Source organism: Pogoniulus pusillus, chromosome 21 (assembly GCF_015220805.1).
Source record: "Pogoniulus pusillus isolate bPogPus1 chromosome 21, bPogPus1.pri, whole genome shotgun sequence".
Classification (NCBI taxonomy): Eukaryota; Metazoa; Chordata; class Aves; order Piciformes; family Lybiidae; genus Pogoniulus; species Pogoniulus pusillus.
The window spans coordinates 22975748-22999400 of NC_087284.1; the positions used below are offsets into that span (position 1 = coordinate 22975748).

General features: G+C 57.1%; 1 protein-coding gene across 3 annotated transcripts in view; it reads left to right on the top strand.

The window, feature by feature from the left end:
• Nucleotides 1-4204: 4204 nt before the first annotated feature.
• Nucleotides 4205-23653, top strand: part of ATP9B (ATPase phospholipid transporting 9B (putative)) — a 59122-nt gene continuing 39673 nt past the window's right edge. For all 3 annotated transcript variants that reach the window (XM_064161245.1, XM_064161247.1, XM_064161246.1), the window contains exons 1-7: nucleotides 4205-4343; nucleotides 8348-8521; nucleotides 8909-9059; nucleotides 9370-9483; nucleotides 11430-11538; nucleotides 17995-18053; nucleotides 21984-22035. In XM_064161245.1, the coding sequence (XP_064017315.1) occupies nucleotides 4252-4343; nucleotides 8348-8521; nucleotides 8909-9059; nucleotides 9370-9483; nucleotides 11430-11538; nucleotides 17995-18053; nucleotides 21984-22035 (751 nt within the window). In that variant the 5' untranslated portion in view covers nucleotides 4205-4251. The remainder of the gene's footprint in view (nucleotides 4344-8347; nucleotides 8522-8908; nucleotides 9060-9369; nucleotides 9484-11429; nucleotides 11539-17994; nucleotides 18054-21983; nucleotides 22036-23653) is intronic.

Here is a 23653-nt window from a genome sequence, read left to right on the forward strand (position 1 = left end):
TAGCACCCAGCCCTGGCCAATCACCAGACCATGGCACTAAGTGCCTCAGCCAGGCACAGCTTCAACACCTCCAGGCATAGCCACTCCACCACCTCCCTGGGCAGCCCATTCCAATGCCAATCACTCTCTCTGACAACAACTTCCTAACAACATCCAGCCTAGACCTGCCCTGCCACAGCTTCAGCCTCTGTCCCCTTCTTCTGGCCCTGCCTGCCTGGCAGCAGAGCCCAACCCCACCTGGCTACAGCCTCCCTGCAGGCAGCTGCAGGCAGCAATCAGCTCTGCCCTCAGCCTCCTCTGCTGCAGGCTGCACCCCCCCCAGCTCCCTCAGCCTCTCCTCACAGGGCTGTGCTCCAGGCCCCTCCCCAGCCTTGCTGCCCTGCTCTCAACACCTTCCAGCACCTCAGCATCTCTCTGCAGTGGAGGAGCCCAGAGCTGGACACAGCACTGCAGGGGTGGCCTGAGCAGTGCTGAGCACAGGGGCAGAAGCAGCTCCCTTGTCCTGCTGCCCACACTGCTCCTGAGCCAGCCCAGGATGCCATTGGCTCTGCTGCCCACCTGGGCACTGCTGCTTCCTCTGCAGCTGCTCTCTGCCAGCACCCCCAGGGCCCTCTCTGCCTGGCTGCTCTCAGCCGCTCTGGCCCCAGCCTGTAGCACTGCTTGGGGTTGTTGTGGCCAAAGTGCAGAACCTGCCCTTGGCCTTGTTCAGTCTCATCCCATTGACCTCTGCCCACCCATGCAGCCTGGCCAGGTCTCTGCTACCCTCCAACAGCTACCCTCCAACAGCTCCATCCGTGCTCCTATGGATTGGGCTGGAAGGGACCTCCAATGCTCATCCAGTCCCAAAACCCTGCACTCAGCAGGGACATCCTCCAGTGGAGCAACCTGGGAAGCATCACCTGCCCTCCTGAATCCACACAATGAGGTGGTGCCAACCACACCGAGACACTAAGGGGTTTGGTTCCACTCCTGAGCCAGGCTAGGGGTGCTGTGGCTGACTCCAGACTGGAAGAACAAACATTTTGTGCAGGACCTCACATCTGTGCGTTGCAGAGTGGTGGTGTCGGCAGCTCTGAGCTTCACCCTCTAGCAGAACGGGTCAGGGGCACCATGGGTGAGTAGCACAGGGAGCTGTGAGGCTCTGAACAGGGCAGGCAGGGAGGTCTTGTCTGAGAGTGCCAGAAAGGGACAGTCTGGATTCACACCAACAAAACTCTGCTGCTGGGGGGGGGGTGAGGTGACCTTTGCCCTCGCCTGGTGGAACCCAGAGGGTCAGGGCCAGAGCAGCTGCTGGCTCCACAGCTCCACCTGCCACAGCTAGCAGAGCGCTGGAGAGAGGGAGAGCTATGGCTAGAGAGAGATCAATGCCTCCAGATACTTAGATCAATATCAACCAGATACCTAGAGCCAGAGAGAGATCAACGCCTGTATTGATAACCAGGTACCTAGAGCCAGAGAGAGATCAACGCCTGTATTGATAACCAGGTACCTAGAGCCAGAGTGATCAATGCCTGTACTGAAAAGTAGCTTAGGAAGAAGTTCTTTGTTGTGAGGGTGGTGAGGCTCTGGAATGGGCTGTGCAGGGAAGCTGTGGATGTCCCTTCCCTGCGTGGGGTGTTCTAGGTCAGCTCTGCTGTCCCCAGCAGAAGGACACAGCTGCTGGAGAGAGGCCACCAAGGTGCTGGCAGGGCTGGAGCAGCTCTGCTGTGAGCACAGGCTGAGGGAGCTGGGGGGGTGCAGCCTGCAGAGGAGAAGGCTCCAGGGGCACCTCAGAGCTGCTGCCAGGGCCTGAAGGGCTCCTGCAGGAAGGCTGCAGAGGGACTTGTGCTGAGGGGCTCTGAGGCAGGCCAAGGGCAATGGTTTGGAGCTGAGGCAGAGCAGGCTGAGAGTGGAGCTGAGGCAGAAGCTGTGCAGGGTGAGGCTGCTGAGAGCCTGGCACAGGCTGCCCAGGGAGGCTGTGGCTGCCTCCTGCCTATTCAAGGTCAGGCTGGATGAGGCCTTGAGCAGCTGGATGCAGCTGAGAGGTCCCTGCCTGTGGCAAGGGGCTGGAACTAAATGATGCTGAAGGTCCCTTCCAGCCCCTCCTGTGACTGATTCCTCAGGTGTAGTGTTGCTCGCTGCTCTCTCTCTCCTTCTCCTCCTTTCCCTCCTTCTCCTCCTCCTCTCCCTCCTTCTCCTCCTCCTCTTCCTCCTTCTCCTCCTCCTCTTCCTCCTCCTCTTCCTCCTCCTCTTCCTCCTTCTCCTCCTCCTCTTCCTCCTTCTCCTCCTCCTCTTCCTCCTTCTCCTCCTCCTCTTCCTCCTCCTCTTCCTCCTTCTTTTCCTCCTCTTCCTCCTCCTCATCCTCCCACTTCTTCCTCTTCTCCATCCTTCTCCTCCTCTTTCTCCCCCTCCTCCTTCCTCTCCTTCTCTTCCTCCTTCTTTTCCTCCTCCTCATCCTCCCACTTCTTCCTCTCCTCCATCCTTCTCCTCCTCTCTCCTCCTCCTTACCCTCCTTCTCTTCCTCCTCCTCCTCTCTCACCTCCTCCTTACCCTTCCCCTTCTTCCTCTCCTCTGTCCTTCTCCCTCTCCTCCTTTTTCTCCTTCTCCTCCTCCTCCTCTCTTCAAACCCATTCAGGCTCTATCAATCATGTCTCCGATTTGCCAGCCTGGCCCCTGGCTGAGGCTAAAATGCTTCTCCCTCCACCCCTCTCTTCTTCTCATCTCCTGCTGTGTTTTGTGCTCGGTGCTCTCCATTCTCTGCCCCACTGATCAGTGATATTCTTCATCCCTGGGCTGCTCCAGATGAGTTCCCAAGCCGGACAAAGATGGCATCGTGGGGGGAGGCTTTTTCTATTATTCACAACTAAAAAAGACTTCAACTCTTTTGACAGCAATCCAGGAAACTTCAGGCCGCGGATGAATGAGGGAAAGAGGCCCCGGCCAGGATGCGATACCTGTTATCAGCTTCGCCGCTGCAACCCGACGCTGCCCCGAGCAGCCTCAGGAATGCAGCCGATGGCCCCGGCCGGGGCAGGGCAGCTCCTGCGGGAGGCAGCAGCCTGGCACCCGGAGCGGAGCTCTGCCGGCAGGGCTGGGGCGGCTGTGCGGAGCAACCTGCTCAGTACAAGCGGAGCTCCCTGCTCAGCCGGAGCAGCTCCGCCCGCGCTGGAGAGCGGCCCCGCAGGCGGCTGCGGCAGGCCATGCTAAAGAGAAGCATCACAGCACCACGCAAACTGGCATTCAGGCTGGCAGAGCCCCTCAGGCTGCCCAAGCCCACCCTAGAGCCCTGCTCCCTAAGATCCACCTCAAACCATCTCCCCAAGCACCACGTCCAAGCGCCCCGGAAACACCTCCAGGGTGGGCGACTCCAGCACCTCCCTGTGCAGCTCATCCCAGTCCCTGACCACTCTCTCCATGAAAAACTTCTCCCTAATGTCCGATCTGAACCTCCGCAGCCCCAGCCTGAGGCACCTGCGCTGCGCTGCGCGGCTGGGCGCGGGGAGACGGCGGTGGGGAGCGGCGATGTGCTAAAGGATCCTCCGGGATCGGAGCTGCGCCGAGGGAACCTCTGAGATCGGGGGTGTGATAAGAGATCCTCCGGGATCAGGGATGTGCTAAGGAATCCTCTGGTATCAGGGATGCGCTAAGGGATCCTCTGGGACTGGGGAAGTGACAAGGAATCCTCCAGGATCACAACTGTGTTAAGGGATCCTCCGGGACCACAGCTGTGATAAGGGATCCTCCAGGATCACAGCTGTGTTAAGGGATCCTCCGGGATCACAGCTGTGATAAGGGATCCTCCGGGACTGGGGCTGTGTTAAGGGATCCTCCGGGATCACAGCTGTGATAAGGGATCCTCCGGGATAACAGCTGTGTAAGGGATCCTCCAGGACTGGGGCTGTGTTAAGGACTCCTCTGGGATCAGGAGCGTCCTACAGACTCCCCAGGGATCAGGACAGTGCTTAGGACAGCCTCGATCTGCGGGCGGGGAATCGGGGCAGGGTAAACGGGGCAGGTGCCTCAGGCGCCCACGGGAGCTCCGCTCCTGCCGCCAGCCGCCGCATCCCGGCAGGCAGAGGCCGCGTCCCGGCCCCTCCCCCGGGCCCTGCCCCCTTGTTTTCGCCCTGCCCCGCCCCGCCGCCGCCGCCGCTTCCTTCTTCCCGGCGTCAGGCGGCGGCGGCCGTGCGGTGCCGTGCGGTGGCGGCGAGCAGCGGCGGCGGTGGCGCGGAGCGGCCGTGCCCGGGGCGGAGCGCGGCCGGGGGCGCCGCCAAGATGGCGGACGGGATCCCGCTGCGCCCGGTGCCGCGCAGCAGCCAGCGCAGAGCGGCCTACTACAGCGGCGCCGCCGCGCAGCGACACGGCAGGTACGCCCGCGGGACCCCGCCGCCGCCCCGGCGGCCTCCCCGCCGCGGGGCTGCGCTCCCCGCCGCGCCTAGGCCGGTGCCGGCAGCCGCCCCCCCCCCATACGCACACACCGGCGCCGCCAGCCCTGCGCCGGTCACGGCCGCGCCGCGTCCCGCCGAGCGCTGTGCCCGCGGGCGCTGTGCGGGGCCGGCCCCGCCGGAGGATGCGCCGGGGAGCGCCGCTGGGCCCGGCCGCTGCCGGCTTGCGGGCCCGCAGGTGCGGCCTATGGCTCGGCCGGGGACGGCCGCCGCGCTGAGCGGCTCCGGGCGCCGCCGCGGCGGGAGCTGGGCTGGCGGCAGGGTGCGGGGCGAGGGCGGGTCGGTGTGCCGGGGGGGTCGGTGTGCCGGGGGGGTCGGTGTGCCGGGGGGGGTCGGTGTGCCGGGGGGGGTCGGTGTGCCGGGGGGGTCGGTGTGCCGGGGGGCGGCCGCTGCCTGTCCGGTGGGGGAGCGTCCCGAGCACACCGAGCTCTCTCGGGACGGGCGGGCCCGGGGCCGGGCTCCCGGCGGGAGCCGCCCGGCAGCGCTCTGCCCGCGCAGCGAGGCCCGGGGCGGAGCGGAGGCTTCCCGGGTCGCCACCGGCGCTCTGAGCCGCCCGCGGGGTGCTGCTGCCGGCAGTCGGGCCCCGAGCGCTGCTCGGCACTCAGCAGCTTGTCCGCCAGGCCCGGCGGACCCCGGGGTCCGTGCTGTGCCCGGTGCTGTTTGGCATCGCTGTCAGTGCCATGCACGGAGCAGTCGGCGCACCCCCAGCGCGCCCGCAGATGGCACCGAGCTGGGTGGCACAGGCACTTGCAGGAGGGCAGGGATCCATCCGGAGGGACCTGGGCAGGCTGCAGAGCGGTGCCCAGGCCAAGCTCATGGCGTTGCACAAGGCCAGGTGTAAGGTCCTGCACCCGCTGGGGGCAATCCCAAGCACAGCTCCAGGCTGGGTGGGGAATGGCTGAGAGCAGCCCTGAGGAGCAGAGCCTGGCACAGGCTGCCCAGTGGCTGCCTCCTGCCTGGGGGTGTTGCAGGCCAGGCTGGATGGGGCCTGGGGCAGCTGAGCCCAGCTGAGGGGTCCCTGCCCGTGGCAGGAGGCTGGGGCAGAGGAGCTGTGGGATGTGGCAGGGCAGACAGTGAAGCTGCAGCTCCAGGCTGGTGATGGCTCTGCAGCCCCCAGGCCCCTGTGACCTTTCCTCCTGCTTCTGCCCTTTCAGCACAGGTCCTGGAGCTGCGGTGAGGCTGCAGCCAAGCTGCTGCAGGTGCTCAGGAGTGTGGGGGTGAAGGCACTGAGGGCCCTGGGGTGCAGGAGGGAGGGCAGGATGCACTCTGCTGCAGGTGTCTAGGAGCAAAGGGCAGCTCAGGTATCCCGGGGGTGGTGCCTGAGGCCCCCTGCAGCCCCCAGGAGCCCCTGGCTGGCTGTGGAGCTGCCTCTGCAGGGAGGGGGTTGCAGTCCTGGGGAGGTCTTGCACACAGCCTGAGCTGCAGAGTGGCAGAGTCTGTAGGTCTGTGGAGCTGCTCCAAGGTGGGCCTTGTGAGCCGGGTTGGCTGCCCTGCTGCTGGGCACCAGGAGGGCACCCCAGGGCTCCTCTGCAGGGTGACCTCTTGGCCTGGCCTCAGCAGTCTGGTAGTGCCTTGCACTGGGGCCCAAAACTGCCTCGCTCTGTGCTTGGCCTCCACCACAGAATGGCTCAGGCTGGGAGGGACCTCCCAGACGTGCTGCTGCCTCCAGGGGTGCCTCTCCACTCGGCTTGGTTGCCCAAGGCCTCATCCCTTGTGCCTTGGAGGTGGTTGTGCCAAGCTGGTAGAGCACTTCAGAGCTGAAGTTGTGGGTTTGGGCTTTAGTCACCCATCTAAAGGGACCTGCAGGGTGCTCACCTGAGACTGCCAATGGTGTGTGGAACTGTAGCAGCTGCAGCAGCATGGACTGGTCCCAGGGTCTCCTTCAGCTGCCTGTAAGAAGGTGAATGTGTTTGTCAGGTCTGCTTGGTGGTGCTAAGGCCTCTGGGACAGATGACAATGAGTGACAGATCCCTGTGCCATGTCCTGGGGGGGTTCAGTGCACTGCTGCAGCTTGTCCTACTGTCACTGACCTCAGAGAGGGCTGGAGGGACCCCCAGAGCCCACCCAGTGCAGGGACATCCTCCCCTAGAGCAGGCTGCTCTCAGCCCTGCCCAGCCTCACCTTCACCATCTCCAGCCATGGGGCCTCAAACACCTCCCTGGGCCACCTGCTGCAGGGTTCCAGCAGCCTCCTGCTGCACAGCTTCTTCCTCACAGCCACTCTCAGCCTGCTCTGCTCTCAGCCCAAACCACTGCCCTGGGCCTGTCCCTGCAGCCCTTTGGGCACAGTCCCTCTGCAGCCTTCCTGCAGGAGCCCTGCAGGCCCTGGCAGCAGCTCTGAGCTCTGCCTGCAGCCTTCTCCTCCCCATGCTGCCCACCCCCATCTTCCTCAGCCTGTGCCCAGGGCAGAGCAGAGGGGCAGGGTCCCCTCTCTGCAGCTCTGCCCAGGCTGCCGTTGGCCCTCTGTGCTGCCAGTGCCCACTGCTGGCTCCTGCCCAGCCTCTGCCCCCAGCACCCCCAAGTGCTGCTCTGCAGGGCTGCTCTCAGGCTGCTCACTCTTTGGCCTGGAGGGGTCCCGAGGGCTGCCCTGCCCTCGGTGCAGGACCTGCCCTTGGCCCTGCAGGGCCTCGGCAGACTCTCCAGCTGGGAGCTGGCTGGCTCCAGCCCACCCCTCAGACTTCTCACCCCCACGACTCAGCTTGGTGACATCTGCAGACTTCCTGAGGCTGCCTCGTATCTTGGATTTCATCTCTAAGTCCTCTCTGCCCAGGGGTTCCCTGCTCTGGAAGCTCTGGAAGTGATGTCCCAGCAGCAGCCAGGTTTGGTTGGAAGTTGTCCAGTGCTTGGTTTTCTGCCCTGGGGAGGCAGGTCTGAGCGCTGGTGGCTGGCTGACACCAGAGGAAGCAGCAGCCAGGCTGAGAGTTTGGCTGCCTCCTCTCTGGCTCCTCTGGCCAGGTTCCTTGCAGTGCTTCCCTGCTGGAACCCGAGTTCCTGGGGTGACCCTGGATGAGCTGTGGCTGCAGGGAAGGCAGAGCTTGGAGCAGCCAAGTGCCCAGTGGCAGCAGAGAGGCTTTGTCCCGCTGCTAGGTGTGGGGGGGAAATGCATTATTCATCTGCTGCTTGTTTCTAGAGGCTGCAGAGCAGTTCTGCACCACAACAGCAAAGCTGCTGCTGAGGCAGGAATTGGCTGCATCTGCTGCAAGGCTGGGGCTGAAGGCAGCAGTGCTGGGCCTGGGGGTGCTGCTGCTGCTCCTCATCTGCAGTCCTTGCTGGAGCTCCAGAGTGCAAACCTAGAGCCTGGCTGGAGGGGAAGAAAAGGATTTGTGTGGAGCAAAAGGGCCACAGAACTTTACAGAGTTTGTGATTAGGCAAAGGGCAACCCTCTGAGGGTCAGGCAGGGGAGAGGCCTGTGAGGGTCATCAGGGTGCAGGCAGAGGGGAGCCCTGCGAGGATCAGTGAGGACAGGTGTGGGGTCCTGCCCCTGGGCAGGGGCAACCTGCAGCAGTACAGCTCAGGAGTGAGCTGCTGGAGAGCAGCTCCCTGAGGAAGGACCTTGGGGTGCTGGTGGAGCAGTTGTGCAGTGTGCCCTTGTTCAAGAGGGACAGGGAACTGCTGGAGGGAGTCCAGGGGAGGCTGTGAGGATGATGAAGAGACTGAACAGCAAAGGCTGAGAGGGGACCTGGTCAATGGCTGCAGATAGCTGGGGGTGGGCAGCAAGGAGAAGGGAGCAGGCTCTGTGTACTGCTGCCCAGGCTAGGTTGCTTCTTCCTCCTGGCCGTGTCCTGCTCCTCCTCCTCCTCCCCCCTCTCCCTCCTGGCCGTGTCCTCCAGCCCACTTGGGGCTGTAGGAGATGCCCAGGCAGGCGCAGGGCTGACAGCTGGCTGGGTGGGCTTGGCCTGAGGTGGTGGTCCTGGTGCCCCCCGGCAGGTACCAGGTGGAAGATGAGTCCTCTCACCTGGACGAGATGCCCCTCATGATGTCAGAAGAAGGCTTTGAAAACGATGAGAGTGACTACCACACCCTGCCCAGGGCCAGGATTGCCCAGAGGAGGAGAGGCCTGGAGTGGTTCATCTGCGGAGGATGGAAGTTCCTTTGCACCAGGTCAGTGCCTGCTGCCCTCCTGGGTCACGAAGCAGCAGCTCTGGGCTATGAGGGGGTGCAGTGGGATGGAGCCCTCACAGCACCTGGTGGGGAGGCTGAGCTGATGCCATCAGTGCCCTCACTCTTGGGTCAGTTGAGCAGCCTGTGGGAAGGGTCCCCGTGCGTGGCACTGCCTGCAGCTGCTCCGTGCAGTGCCAGGGGGCTGCAGCCCAGCAGGCTGCTGGAGCCTGCTCAGGTGGGCACCGTGGCAGGTGTGCTCTGCTCTGCAGGGCTGGGCTCAGACGGGCCTCCTCCAGCTGTGGCAGGGGCTGTGCTGCCTGCTCTGGAGGTGCCAGCGCCGGGGCCAAGTGGCGCTGAGCCTCTGCCGTGCTGCTGCTCCCTCTGCAGCTGCTCCGAGTGGCTGCTGAACGCCTGCCGGCGGAGGAAGGAGCTGAAGGCTCGCACCGTCTGGCTCGGCTGCCCCGAGAAGTGCGAGGAGAAGTACCCCAAGAACACCATCAAGAACCAGAAGTACAACATCTTCACCTTCATCCCGGGGGTAAGGCTGCCAGCTGCTGCTCTCCGTGGCAAACAGCGCTGCTCTTTGGGCCCTGCCCTGCCCCACGGCTCTGCCTCCCCCCTGCCTGCCCTGCCCCTCTCCTCTGCCCCCTCTCCCTCCTGCCTCTGCAGGAGGCTTTGGCTCAGTTTAGAGTAGCTCTCCCAGCTGCTGCCCAGGATCCCTTCCAGCCACCTGGGCTGGGTGTTTGCTGTCCCAGCAGTGCAGCTCTCCCGTGGGCTGTGCTGGGGGCTGGGTGCAGGCTCCTCTCATTTCCTGCTGGTTGCTCTGTTTCTTGTGTCCCCACTTTTAGGTTTTGTATGAACAGTTCAAGTTCTTCCTGAATCTCTACTTCCTGGTGGTGTCCTGCTCCCAGTTTGTGCCAGCACTGAAGATAGGCTACCTGTACACCTACTGGGCTCCCCTGGTGAGGAGAGAAGTGGTTGTGGCTCTGGGGGGAGAAAGGGTAGCTTTGGGTGAGAAGCTACTCTGCTGGTGCTGAGAAGTGGCTGCACTGGGTAGGAGAGCACCAGGTGAAGGACAGATGTGGGCTGCTCTGCCTGGCCCCCAGAGCCTGCAGCTCTCCAGCTGCCACCTCCCCTGCCTTCTGACAGCAGTCCTTTGCCTGGGAAGTCTTTGTTCAGTTCATTGTTGTAAGGAGAGAGGTTCTGGAGTCTGCTCCTCCAAGGAGACACAAACTGGAGCCCAGGAGCTGCCACCTCAGCATGAGGAGAAGCTTCTGTGGGGTGAGGGTGCTGAAGCCTGGAGCAGGCTGCCCAGAGAGGCTGTGGAGTCTCCTTCTCCAGGGACTTTCCATCCTCACCTGGATGTGTTCTGTGTGCCCTGCCCTGGGAGACTCTGCTCTGACAGGGCACTGGCCTGGATGATATCCAGAGGTCCTTTCCAACCCCTCCTGTTTTATGAAAGCTCTCCCCAGTGACCCAGGGACAGGCAGGAGCAGCTTTGCCTGCAGGCTTCTGCACAGCTCTGCCCCTTAGTGGGGCTGGAATGGTCAAAACTCCCTCAGCCCAACTCCTCCCTGCCCAAAGCAGGGACAAAATCCATCCTCTTCCAGCCAGGGTGGACAGGTTTGGGCTATCCAGGAGTGTCTGGCATGGTGCTCCCCAGTTTCCCTCAGCTTAGCAGTGCCTCTGCTGCCCTGTGCAGCTGAACTGCCCTGGCTCCTCAGTCACCTCCAGCTGAAAGAGATGAGCTGGCTGTGGAGTAAGGCCTGGGGAAGTCCTCTTCTGCCTGGGGCCTGGAGAAGAGAAGGCTCTGGGGAGGCCTAGGAGCTGCTTTTGCTAAAGCCTTGAAGTTGGTAGAGGAGAGGGAAGGATGCATCTGGAGCACTGAAGGCTTCTCTTGAGCTCCTCCAAGGCACTTTGGGGTTGTGCATTTCCAGGCACAGCTCAATGAGGTCAGTGTGAGGAGAGGCTCTGCTGGGGCCAGCTGCAGGCTCCTCCTGGGCCAAGCCCAGGCACCAGTGCAGGCTGGGGACAGAGTGGGCTGGGAGCAGCCCTGAAGAAAGAGCCTTGGGGGTGTTGGGTGCTGAGCAGCTGCCCAGGAGCCAGCAGTGCCCTCTTGCAGCCCAGCAGGCAGCCAGAGGCTGGGCTGCAGCCAGAGCAGTGTGGGCAGAGGGCAGGAGAGGGCATTGTGCCCCTTGGCTCTGCTCTGCTCAGACCTCACCTCCAAGCCTGCCTCCAGCAGCAGCAGCAGGAGGAGGGCACAGAGGTGCTGGGGAGAGGCCAGAGGAGGCCACAGAGATGCTGGCAGGGCTGGAGCAGCTCTGCTGTGAGCACAGGCTGAGGGAGCTGGGGGGTTGCAGGCTGCAGAGGAGAAGGCTCCAGGGGCACCTCAGAGCTGCTGCCAGGGCCTGAAGGGCTCCTGCAGGAAGGCTGCAGAGGGACTTGTGCTGAGGGGCTCTGAGGCAGGCCAAGGGCAATGGTTTGGAGCTGAGGCAGAGCAGGCTGAGAGTGGAGCTGAGGCAGAAGCTGTGCAGGGTGAGGCTGCTGAGAGCCTGGCACAGGCTGCCCAGGGAGGCTGTGGCTGCCTCCTGCTTGGGGGTGTTGCAGGCCAGGCTGGATGAGGCCTTGGGCAGCTGAGTGTAGCTGAGAGGTCCCTGCCTGTGGCAGGAGGCTGGGGGAGGTGATCCCTGGGCTCCCTCCCAGCCAGAGCCGTTCCATGATAGTGGAATTCGTTTGGTCCCCAGGGATGATTTCCTTGCTTTAAGGCCTAGCCCAGGCTGCCTGTAACAGAGTGGAGAAACGACTCGGGGGCAGGGGGCAGCCAGAGCAGAGGCTGCCAGGCTCAGCCCTGCCTGTGGTGTACTGCAGCCCTGGCACAGCTCTGAGCTCCCTCCCCGCTCTCTCGCAGGGCTTCGTCCTGACGGTCACTGTGGTGCGGGAGGCTGTGGACGAGTTCCGGCGCTACAAGAGGGACAAGGAGATGAACTCCCAACTGTACAGCAAGCTGACAGTCAGAGGTGAGCAGAGCAGCTGGGGAGCCCTGCCAAGCCTTCCCTTTCTCTTTCTCTTCTCTGTACATCCACAGCTTCCTGCTGAAAGGAGTGAGAGCCTCCAGCTCTGCTCCTCAGGGTGACAGTGACCCCAAGCTGCAGAGAGCTGAGTGTGAGAAGGGCAGGGCAGCCCTCCTGGGAGACTGAGAGCAGCCTGAGAGCAGCCCTGCAGAGCAGGACTTGGGGGTGCTGGGGGCAGAGGCTGGGCAGGAGCCAGCAGTGGGCACTGGCAGCAGAGAGGGCCAAGGGCAGCCTGGGCTGCAGGCAGAGCAGCGTGGGCAGAGCTGCAGAGAGGGGACCCTGCCCCTCTGCTCTGCCCTGGGCACAGCTCAGCTGCAGGGCTGGGGCCAGCTGTGGGCCCTCAGCACAGCAAGGCCATGGAGCTGCTGGAGAGGGGCCAGGGAGGCCACCAAGGGGAGCAGGGGCTGGAGCAGCTCTGCCCTGGGCACAGGCTGAGGGAGCTGGGGGTGGGCAGCATGGGGAGGAGAAGGCTGCAGGCAGAGCTCAGAGCTGCTGCCAGGGCCTGCAGGGCCTGTGCCCAAAGGGCTGCAGGGACAGGCCCAGGGCAGTGGTTTGGGCTGAGAGCAGAGCAGGCTGAGAGTGGCTGTGAGGAAGAAGCTGTGCAGCAGGAGGCTGCTGGAACCCTGCAGCAGGTGGCCCAGGGAGGTGCTTGAGGCCCCATGGCTGGAGATGGTGAAGGTGAGGCTGGGCAGGGCTGAGAGCAGCCTGCTCTAGGGGAGGATGTCCCTGCACTGGGTGGGCTCTGGGGGTCCCCTCCAGCCCAAGCCACTCTGCAGTTTCCTAAGCTCTGAGACCAGAGTCTCAGGAATGGGACACTGAGTGCTGCCTGCAGGAGCTGTTCCTGCTGCCAGGGCAAGGCCCCTGAGCCGTTTGAAGAGCTGACAAATGTCTCCTGTGTGCTCACAGAGACTGCAGCACCCAATCTGAAGCATCAAACCAAAGGGTTTGGTGCTGCTTTGCCTCTTGCCCCCCTGCAGCTGCTGCTGGTGCTGCTTCTAGCAACTGATCCCAGCAAGGTGATGGCCAAAAGTGTCACACAGCCACAATCCTAGTCCTGGGGCAGCTCTGCTCTGGGGACAGGCTGGGGCAGTTGGGGTTGTTAAGGCTCCAGGGAGACCTCCTGGTGGCCTTTCAGCACTTAAAGGAAGCTGGGGGCTGAGTTTGGAGCAGGGCCTGTTGTGACAGGCTGGGGGGGATGGATTTGGGCTAAAATAGGGACATTCAGGCTGGACAGAAGGGGGAAATGTTTGAGGGTGGGGAGAGCCCAAAGAGGTGGGAGATGCCCATCCCTGGCACCACTCCAGGTCAGGAACTTGCTCTCAAGTTGCAGGGAGGGGGAGGTGTGTGTGGGAAGCCTGTTTGAAAGAGAAGGCTGCAGAGAGGCAGAGAAGCCTCAAGCCATGAGGAAATGCGAAGATCCCAGAGCAGGATACAGTGCAGGCCTGGGCTTAAAAGTGACTCTGCAGAGCAGCATCGAGTTCCAGCTTTAATTAAATCAGCATTAAGCTGTTGGGGTTGTCTTGCTGAAGTAACAAAGCCTCTTTTCTCCAGAGCTGCAGGGCAGTGGAGCAGAGCTCAGCCCCATTCTTCCCTCCCAGCACTACTGCAGGAGTTGGGAGTCAGGCAAATGCCATTGAAACGAGTTACAAAAGAAGGAATAATTGTGCTGAATTGCAGCACTTGGCCCCGTCCATTAGCACCTAGAGCCTCCTCAGGTCCTTCCCCACACCTAGCACAGACCAGCTGTGCACAGGTGCAGCACTTGGCCCCATCCATTAGCACCTAGAGCCTCCTCAGGTCATAGAATCAGAGAATGGTTTAGGTTGGTAGGGACCTCAAAGCTCATCCAGTTCCAACCCCCTGCCCTAGGCAGGGACACCTCCCATTAGAACAGGTTGCTCAAGACCTCATCCAGCCTGGTCTTGAACACCTCCAGGGAGGTTATGGAGCACAGAAACACCCAATGTGATCCGCAACCTCCCTGGGGCAACCTGTGCCAGTGTCTCACCACCCTCACTGCAAAGGGCTTCTTCCTAACATTCAGTTTCAGTCTCCCCTCTGCCGCTTCAAACCCATTCCTCCTCCTGTCGTTACCAGACCTTGTCAATAGTCCCTCCCCAGCCCTCCTGTAGCTCCCTTCAGATCCTGGAAGGCCACACACATTTTGAGCCCCCCACTCCCAGCAGAGTCCCAGCTGTGATTTTGAGCCCCCCACTCCCAGCAGAGTCCCAGCTGGGATTTTCATTGTCCCCCTCTGTGTCGGTTCCTGGGCAGCCAAAGGCTGCTGCTTGCTCCCCTCTCGGTCCCATGGCCTGCCCCAGCAATGCCCCCAGGTTGTGATGCGGAGGCAGCTTGCAATGACTTCTCCTTCTCTTGCCACAGCTCTGAGAGGCTCCAGTGGACATTAATTAGAGTGCAGAGCTTAATTACTGCTCCCCTGTCTGCAGTGCACCTGATCCACAGCCTGGCTCGGGATCGCTTTCAGGGCACAGCTGCGCTGGGCAGGAGCTGAGCAGCAGGAGGCTGCTGCCAGCCCCACACCTCCACCTGCCCTGGGCACACAGCCAAGGAGCCCAAATGGTCCATTTGGCACAGGGGCTTTGCATGCTGGGGGCACAGAGGGGCCTGGGGTGGAGTGGGAGGAACCTTCAAGATCATAGAATGGGGTTAGGAGGGACCTTCAGGGTCATGGGATCATGGAATGGGTTGAGTTGGGAGGGACCCTTAGAGATAATCATGGAATGGGTTGGGTTGGAAGGGACTCTCAGAGTCAGAGAACCATGGAATAGGTTGGGTTGGAAGGGTCCATGTGAGAAGGGTTTGGAAGGGACCTTGAAGGCCCTAGAATGGGTTGAGCTGGAAGGGACCTGCCGAGCCCACCCAGTGCGGAGACATCCTCCCCTAGAGCAGGCTGCTCTCAGCCCTGCCCAGCCTCGTCTGCATCACCCCAGCCGTGGGGCCTGGGCCCCCTCCCTGCCGGGCTCCAGCAGCCTCCTGCTGCAGCCGCTCTGCGCCTGCTCTGCTCCGGTGCGAAGCTCTGCCCTCGGCCGGTCGGTGCGAAGCGGTTGGCGGCAGCGCTGCGGGAGGGGCTCGCTGCGGTGATCCTTCCCGCAGGGGCCGAGCGCTGTTCCGATGCGCGCCCGCGGGACCCTGCTGCGGCTTCTCTGCGAGGTCTGGGGGCTGAGTTGGGAGGTTTGGGTTGGCGTAAAGACTGTAGCGGCACATTGCAGTGAGCTCAGAGGCTTTGACCCGAGCGCTGGAGTGAGCTCGCACATTGCGCTCTTGACGTTTCCTTTAGTGGTGCAAATTCCTCTGAATCTCTGCGCTGCCTTTTGAGGTTTTTCCGTTGTAACATTTTTGTGCTGACACTTCTGCTTGGAAAGAACTTTGTAACTCCGACATTTGAATGCCTCCAAATGGCTGGAAAGGGTTTTCATTTTGGGGTTTGCATTCGTTTTGTTAGTCACAGGAGTTCAGCTTTACCAGTTTTAATCCCTGTTATGGATGGAAAGGTTTGAGTTGTAAGGTTATAAAATTCATTTCGTTGGTCTAAAGGTTTTCACTTCAACATTTAATTCATTTTACTCATTGAGGTTTGAATTTCAAGGTTTCTAATTCATTTTCTTGATTGAAAGATTTGAACTTTAAGCTTTTTAATTCATTTCATTGATGGAAAGATTTGAAGTTTATAATTTATTGAAACGAAAGATTTGAACTTCGAGATTTTAATTCATTTTATTGATTGAAAGATTTCAACTTTGAGGTTTTTATTTAGCTTTATTGATTGAAAGGTTTGAACTTTGAGATTCTAATTTAGTTGAAAGACCTGAACGTTGAGATTTAATTAATTGCATTGATTGAAAGATTTGAACTTTAAGATTTTAGTTTTATTGAGTGAAAGATTTGAAATTTAAGTTTCTAATTTAATGGAAAGATTTGAATTTTAAGCTTTTAATTCATTTTAGTGGTTGAAAGATTTGAACTTCAAGATTCTAATCTCATCAATTGAAAGATTTGAAATTAAAGTTTATAATTTAATTGAAAGATTTGAACTTTGAGATTTAATTTTATTGATTGAAAGATTTGAAATTTCAGTTTCTAATTTAATTGAAATAATTAAAAACTTTAAATAATTTTATTGATTGGGAGATGTGAACTTTAGGATTCTAATTTAATTGAAAGATCTGAGCTTTGTGATTTAATTCATTTTGAAAGATTTGAAATGTAAGATTTTAATTCATTTTGTTGATGGAAAGGTTTGAACTTTAAGATTTTTAATTAGTTTCATTGATTGAAAGATTCGAACTTCAAGATTCTTATTTAATTGAAAGAGTTGAACTTTATAAATTTCATTGATCAAAATATTTGAACTTTAAGAATTTGTTTTATGGGTGGAAAGATTTCAGTGGTAAGATTTTAAAATTCATTGTATTGGTTTACAGGTTTTCATTTTAATATTCACTTTATTGGTTGAGATTTGAATTTGAAGAATTTTAATTCATTTCATGGATTGAAAGATTTGAATCTTAATTTATTTGATATATTTAAATTTTAAAATTTTAATTCATTTCATTCATTGGAAGATTTGAATTGGAAGAGTTTTAATTAGTTTCATTGATTTGCATTTTAAGATTTTTAATTCATTTTCTTGATTGAAGGATTTGAACTTGAAGCTTTTAGTTCATGTCATTGATGGAAAGATTTGAACTTGAAGCTTTTAGTTCATGTCATTGATGGAAAGATTTGAACTTGAAGCTTTTAGTTCATGTCATTGATGGAAAGATTTGAACTTGAAGCTTTTAGTTCATGTCATTGATGCAAAGATTTGAACTTGAAGCTTTTAGTTCATGTCATTGATGCAAAGATTTGAACTTGAAGCTTTTAGTTCATGTCATTGATGGAAAGATTTGAACTTGAAGCTTTTAGTTCATGTCATTGATGCAAAGATTTGAACTTGAAGCTTTTAGTTCATTTCATTGATGCAAAGATTTGAACTTGAAGCTTTTAGTTCATTTCATTGATGCAAAGATTTGAAGTTTCTAATTAGTTAATTGAAAGATTTGGACTTTAAGATTTTTGATTCATTTTATTGATAGATTTGAACTTGAAGATTCTGATTCACTTTGTTGATGGAAAGATTTGAACTTTAAGCTTCTAATTTAATTGAAAGATCTGAACTTTGAAATTTAATTAATTTCATTGATTGAAGGATTTGAGTTTTAAGATTTTAATTCATTTTGGTGATAGAAAGATTTGAACTTCAAGATTCTAATTTATTTAATTGAAAGAGTTGAACTTTAAGATTTTTTTATTTGTTTGATTGAAAGATTTGAGCTTTAAGATTTAATTTGTTTTATGAGTGGAAAGATTTCAGTGGTAAGATTTTTAAATTCATTGTATTGATTTACAGGTTTTCATTTTAATAATTGTATTGATAGTTTGAAGATTTTTAATTCATTTCATTGATTGAAAGATTTGAATGTTAAGATTTAATTCATTTATTTGATGTATTTAAATTTTAAGATTCTAATTCATTGGAAGATTTGAATTTGAAGCTTTTGAGTTAGTTTCATTGAGAGATTTGCATTTTAAGATTTTTAATTCATTTTTTGGATTGAAAATTTTGAACTTTAAGATTTTTAATTGCATTGATTGAAAGATTTGAACTTGAAGATTCTAATTCAGTTTGAAAGATTTGAATTTTAAGGTTTTAATTCACTTTGATAGATTTGAACCTAAAGATTCTAATTCACTTTGTTGATTGAAAGATTTGAACTTTAAGATTTTTATTTAGTTTTATTGATAGAAAATTTTGAATTTTCAGATTTTAATGTGAAAGGTTTGAACTTTAAGGTTCTAATTTAATTGAAAGATCTGAACTTTGAGATTTAATTAGTTTCGTTGATGGAAAGATTTGAACTTTGAGATTTTCAGTTCATTTTGTGGACTGAAAGATTTGAACTGTAAGATTTTTCATTCCATTGATTGAAAGATTTGAACTCAAAGGTTTTTCATTCATTCTGTTGACTGAAAGCTGTGAGCTTTGAGGCTCTAATCCCTTTCTCTGGTTGAAGGATTGGAGTTTCAGACTCTGTACTGGATTTTCCTTGCCTGGTTTGAATGTTAAGGTGTAAGTTTTGCACTGATTCTGCCTTTTGCCCCTTTGAACATTTCCATTCCTTTCACCACTTCCAATCCCGATGTTAGTTGTAAGATTTTCATTCACTTCAGCATTCTGACTCAGTTTCCCAGGGCCACGTTGGCGCTGGCAGTGACTTCCCCCCCTGGCTCCCAGCACTCCCACCCAGCAGGGCCTTGAGCCCGAGCTGGCAGCCTGCAGCTGAGGGTTTGGTGCCTGCAGTTCATTACGTTTCTTCTTCTTCTTCTTTTGTCTCTTTCAAGGTAAAGTGCAAGTGAAGAGCTCAGACATCCAAGTGGGAGACCTCATCATAGTGGAAAAGGTTGAGCACTTTAACATGTCTTTGCTGCGCTCAGCCTCTTGTGGTGCTGATCAGAGAGCCCTGCGTGGCTGCCCCAGGGCACGGCAGGTTGTTCTCGCTGGCAGCTCTGCCGTTAGAGCAGCTCGGTCAGCAGCAGTGCGCTGGTGCTCCGCGGGGAGAGCCTTGCCCTGAGCCTTGCCCTGCCCCTGCCCTGGCACATCTGCAGTGCTCCCATGCCCTTGGCCCTGAGCATTTCCAGGTCCTTATCCCATTCTGGAGCATTTCCAGGCTTGTTTCCCTGAGCATCTCCATGCTGTTGTCCTGTCCCAGAGTGTCTCCAGGCCCTTGTCCCATCCCAGAGCATTTCCAGGCCCTTATGACATCCTCCAGCAGTTCCAGGACCTTATCCCATCCTGGAACATTTCCAGTCCATTGTCCTGCAGAGTTTCCATGCCCTTATCCCATCCTGGATCCTTTCCATGCCCTTATCCCACCCCGCAGCACTTCCATGCCTTTATCCTGTGCAGGAGCATTTCCAGGCCCTCTCCCAGGAGCGTTTCCAGCCCTAGTCTCATCCCACAGCACTGCCCTTATCCCTGTTTGCACACCCCTGTCCCAGCCGGCAGCGCCAGCAGCCCTCTTGCTCCAGCTGTTGGTGGGTATGCCAAGGGCAGGCTGCCTGCCCTGCTGCCTGCCCTGCTGCCTGCCCTGCTGCCTGCCCTGCTGCCTGCCCTGCTGCCTGCCCTGCTGCCTGCCCTGCTGCCTGCCCTGCTGCCTGCCCTGCTGCCTGCCCTGCTGCCGCCCGCAGGAAGGGCTGTGCCTGAGGCCGGCACGGGAGGGCTGCCCTCGGGGCTTGATAGAGCTTCAGACATGGGGCATGGGGGGAGGGAGAGAGAGAAACCTTTCCTCCTCCTGCCCCCCTTCCCTCTCTCTCTCTCTTTCTTTCCCACTCCCTTCCCTCTCTCTCTCTCTCTCTCTCTTTCTTTCCCACTCCCTTCCCTCTCTCTCTCTCTCTCTCTCTCTTTCTTTCCCACTCCCTTCCCTCTCTCTCTCGCTCTTTCTTTCCCACTCCCTTCCCTCTCTTCCCTTCCCTCTCTCTCTCTCTCTCTTTCTCTTTCCCCCCTCCCTCCCAGCTGAAGTGGCTCTGAGGAAGTCCCTCGGCAGCTCTCCCAGCACCGTTTGCAGCAGCTCCCAGGCTGTGCTCTGGCAGCACCTGAGGATTCTAATGGCAGCAGAGAGCTGTTTGAGGGCTGGGGGCAGGAGTGAGTGGAGTGGTTTGTGCTAAAGGTTGGACTTGGGGGTCCCACTGAGACCCACCCAGGATGTTAGGGGTTGAGAGGGACCTCTGGAGATCACCCAGACCACCCACACTGCCAGAGCAGGGCACACAGGAGCACAGCCAGGCAGCTCTGGAAGGGCTCCAGAGGTGGAGACCCAACAGCCTCCCTGGGCAGCCTGCTGCAGGGCTCCACCACCCTTACATTACAGAAGGGCCCTCCTGATGTTGGTGTGTAACTTGTGATGGTTCTGTTTGTGCCCACAGCCTCATGGCCTGGCACTGGGCACCACTGAAGCAATGAGCTGAGTGCTCTAATCATAGAATCTGTCAGGGCTGGAAGGGACCACAAGGAGCAGCCAGTTCCAACCCCCCTGCCATGCCCAGGGACACCCTACCCTAGAGCAGGCTGTCCAGAGCCTCATCCTTAAGCACCTCCAGGGATGAGGCTTCCACCACCTCCCTGGACAACCCCTTCCAGGCTTTCCCCACCCTCATGGTGAACAACCTCTTCCTAACATCCAGGCTAAATTTCCCCATTTCTGGCTTTGTTTCATCCCCCTCAGTACTGTCATTCCCTGACAGCCTAAAAAGTCCTTCCCCAGCTGCCTTGCATCCCCCTTTAGCTCAGCTCCAAGCTCCCTCCTGCACCAGCAGAGCTTTTTCCTTGCCTTCAGCCTAACAAAAGGAGCTGTGTGCTGGTCCTGTGCAGAGGCTTTGTGCTGGAACAAGAAGTTCCCAGGGTCTGGGGGTGGCTCTTTGGCCAGAGCCAGGAGAGAGATGCTCACTCTGATGGCAGAGGCAGAAGGGAACTGTGGATTGGGCTGAAGATCATCAGCACCATCCCTGCAGTGCAGTTCGTGACTCCTCTGAGCTGCAGGTGCAGCACAGCCACCAACAGCTGCAGGGAGGATTTGATGTGCTCAGGGAATTGAAACCTTGGAGCAGCTCTGCCCTGGGCACAGGCTGAGGGAGCTGGGGGTGGGCAGCATGGGGAGGAGAAGGCTGCAGGCAGAGCTCAGAGCTGCTGCCAGGGCCTGCAGGGCTCCTGCAGGAAGGCTGCAGAGGGACTGTGCCCAAAGGGCTGCAGGGACAGGCCCAGGGCAGTGGTTTGGGCCGAGAGCAGAGCAGGCTGAGAGTGGCTGTGAGGAAGAAGCTGTGCAGCAGGAGGCTGCTGGAACCCTGCAGCAGGTGGCCCAGGGAGGTGTTTGAGGCCCCATGGCTGGAGGTGGTGAAGGTGAGGCTGGGCAGGGCTGAGAGCAGCCTGCTCTAGGGGAGGGTGTCCCTGCACTGGGTGGGCTCTGCAGGTCCATCCCAAACCATTCTATGACTCTCTGGTCCCTTCCATCCGAAACCATTCCACGATTCCATAGTGTGTTAAAACCTGATAGCTCATGCAGGTGATCAGAACCCCAGAGTGGCTCAGGCTGGGAGGGAGCTCAGAGCTCATCTCTTCCAACCTCCTGCCACAGGCAGGGACCTCTCAGCTAGGCTCAGCTGCCCAAGGCCTCATCCAGCCTGGCCTGCAGCACCCCCAGGCAGGAGGCAGCCACAGCCTCCCTGGGCAGCCTGTGCCAGGCTCTCACCAGCCTCACGCTGCAGAGCTCCTGCCCCCTGTGCAGTCCAAGACCTCCTGATGATTGCAGCATTAGGTCATTTCCCTGCTGGATTTGGGGTGCTGGCCAAGTGTTGTCACTTGTCTCCAACTTGGTGGGCAGGCAGCCAGGCAGCTGGAAGTTGGCTAATGGAGTTGTGTCAGGGCTGGCAGGCAGACTGCAGGAACCTGGAGCTAATCTGTACGAGGAGTGGAGCTCTGCTTGATTGCTTCTGTCAGGGCAGGAGAGGTTTGTGCAGTGCTGCAGCTGCCCTGCCTCTGCTCTGCCCGTGCCGGGGGTGAGGGCTTCAGGGCTGTTGTGCTGCCAGAGCTGCTGCTGAGCTCTTCCTGCCGCAGCTGCCCTGGAGCTGAGCTCAAGCTCACCCTGAATGTCTGAGGGGGGGTGCCAGGCTGAAGGTGCACCACTGGTGCCCAGTGGCAGGACAGGGAGCAACAGGCACAAACTGGGACCCAGGAGGTGCCACCTGAGCATGAGGAGACACTTGTTTGGTGTGAGGGTGCTGGAGGCCTGGAGCAGGCTGCCCAGAGAGGCTGTGGAGTCTCCTCTGGAGAGTTTCCATCCCCACCTGGATGTGTTCTGTGTGCCCTGCCCTGGCAGGGGGTTGTGCTGGATGATCTCCAGAGGTCCCTTCCAAGCTCTGCCGTTCCATGATTGTTTCCTGCTGCCGGAACTGTGCTCAGTGCCCTGAGTGGACACGGAGCACTCCAGGAGGACCTTGCTGTCCTCCAGCTGCTCTTCCCAAAGTTGCTCACACCTGTACTGCTGGGGGCCTGCTGGGGAGCAGCTGCCAGGGGCTGCTGCTTGCTGACTCTGGCAGTTGGGGCTTGCAGATGCTGGCTGGGAAGTGCTGGGACCAGCGCTGCTTTGAGTGGCTTCCCATCCAGGGCTGGCCTTTGGGTGCTGGAGCTCGCTGCATGCCGACGGCACTGCGCTGCTGGCAGCTTTTGCTCTGCCTTTTGCCCCCTCCCCTCTCTCTCTTGTTCCCCTTTTGGCCCCCTTTGCCCTCTCTCCTCTCCCTGCTCACAAAGCAGTGACCTCCCCTCCCCCCTCTCCCCCCAGAACCAGCGCATCCCTTCAGACATGGTGTTCCTGAGGACGTCGGAGAAGACAGGTATGGGCTGGGGGGCGACTGCAGACTGAAGAGCATGGGGACAGGGGGAGGGGGGCTTGGCCTTCAGCCTTGGGGCTTGACCTTAGAGGTATTTTCCAACCTTAATGATTGGCAGGCTGGGTGTTAGGAGGAAGTGCTTGCCAGGGAGAGTGATTGGCATTGGAATGGGCTGCCCAGGGAGGTGGTCAAGACAAACCTTGCTGGGGCACTTAGTGCCATGCTCTGGTTGATTGGATAGGGCTGGGGGCTAGGTTGGGCTGGCTGAGCTTGGAGCTCTCTTCCAACTTGCTTGATTCTGTGGTTCTGTGATTTTGGAAAGGAGAAATTCATTTCACTGGGCTCAGTGTTGAAGCTTTGGGGTTTCACTGGGCTTGGTGTCGGAGTTTGGGATTTCACTGGGCTCAGTGTTGGTGCTTAGGGTTTCATTGATACTGGAGTTTGGGGTTTCATTGGGCTCAGTGTTGGTGCTTAGGGTTTCATTGATACTGGAGTTTGGGGTTTCATTGGGCTCAGTGTTGGTGCTTAGGGTTTCATTGATACTGGAGTTTGGGGTTTCATTGGGCTCAGTGTTGGTGCTTAGGGTTTCATTGATACTGGAGTTTGGGGTTTCATTGGGCTCGGTGTTGGTGCTTAGGTTCGTGTTGGTGTTTGGGGTCTCGTGGTGCTTTCTGTCACGGTTTCGGGGTGGGTTGGGGTCTCTATTCGGTTTGTGGCTGCTGTTTTGGGGAGGGGGCTGTGTTTTGTCCTTTGGCAAGCTTTGTTTGCCAGCCTGGAGTTCCCAGTGGCAGTAGGAGCTCAGCATTCCCGGCGCGTGCGGGATCAATACAGCAATTGCAGAGGAGCTGCAGCGCGCCGGGGCTGGGATTAAAAAGCCTCTCTGTGCCTGTCAATAAGGCAGGCTGATGAGTTTGGGGGGATCATATTGACTGTGTATTAATACATGGGATCCTCTAAGACCATCAGCTGATTGTTTAGAATGTAAATGAGGCTGCTGATGGATCCAGTGACTGATGGCTTAAATTCCAATTAATCAATTGCTTCATCGCCTCCTCCTTTCAGATCAGATATCTGCAGCGCCCTCCCCACGCACAACTTCTGTCACGGGCTGGGCAGGAATTAATGCTTGGGGAGGCTTAATTCAATCAGCCCTTCTGTAAATGCCACTCCCTGCTCCTCCTGTTGGTGTCCTGTGTGCTTGAAACGTTTGGGACGGTTCAGGTGTCAGGCTTGGGTTTTTTCCACCCCGCAAGGATTTTATTCCACCCTCGGGGATTTTTTTCCCACCCCCTACCATGTCAGGGTCGTTTTTCCCCACCCCCTGCTTAGGAGCTCCCTTAATAAGTTTGCAGCTGGCACCAAGCTAGGAGCAGCTGTGGAGCTGTTGGAGGGGAGCAGAGCCCTGCAGAGGGACCTGGCCAGGCTGCATGGGTGGGCAGAGGCCAAGGGGATGAGACTGAAGAAGGCCAAGGGCAGGTTCTGCACTTTGGCCACAACAACCCCAAGCAGCACTGCAGGCTGGGGCCAGAGTGGCTGAGAGCAGCCAGGCAGAGAGGGCCCTGGGGGTGCTGGCAGAGAGCAGCTGAAGGCTCAGGGCAGAGCTCATTGCTGCATGCAAGGA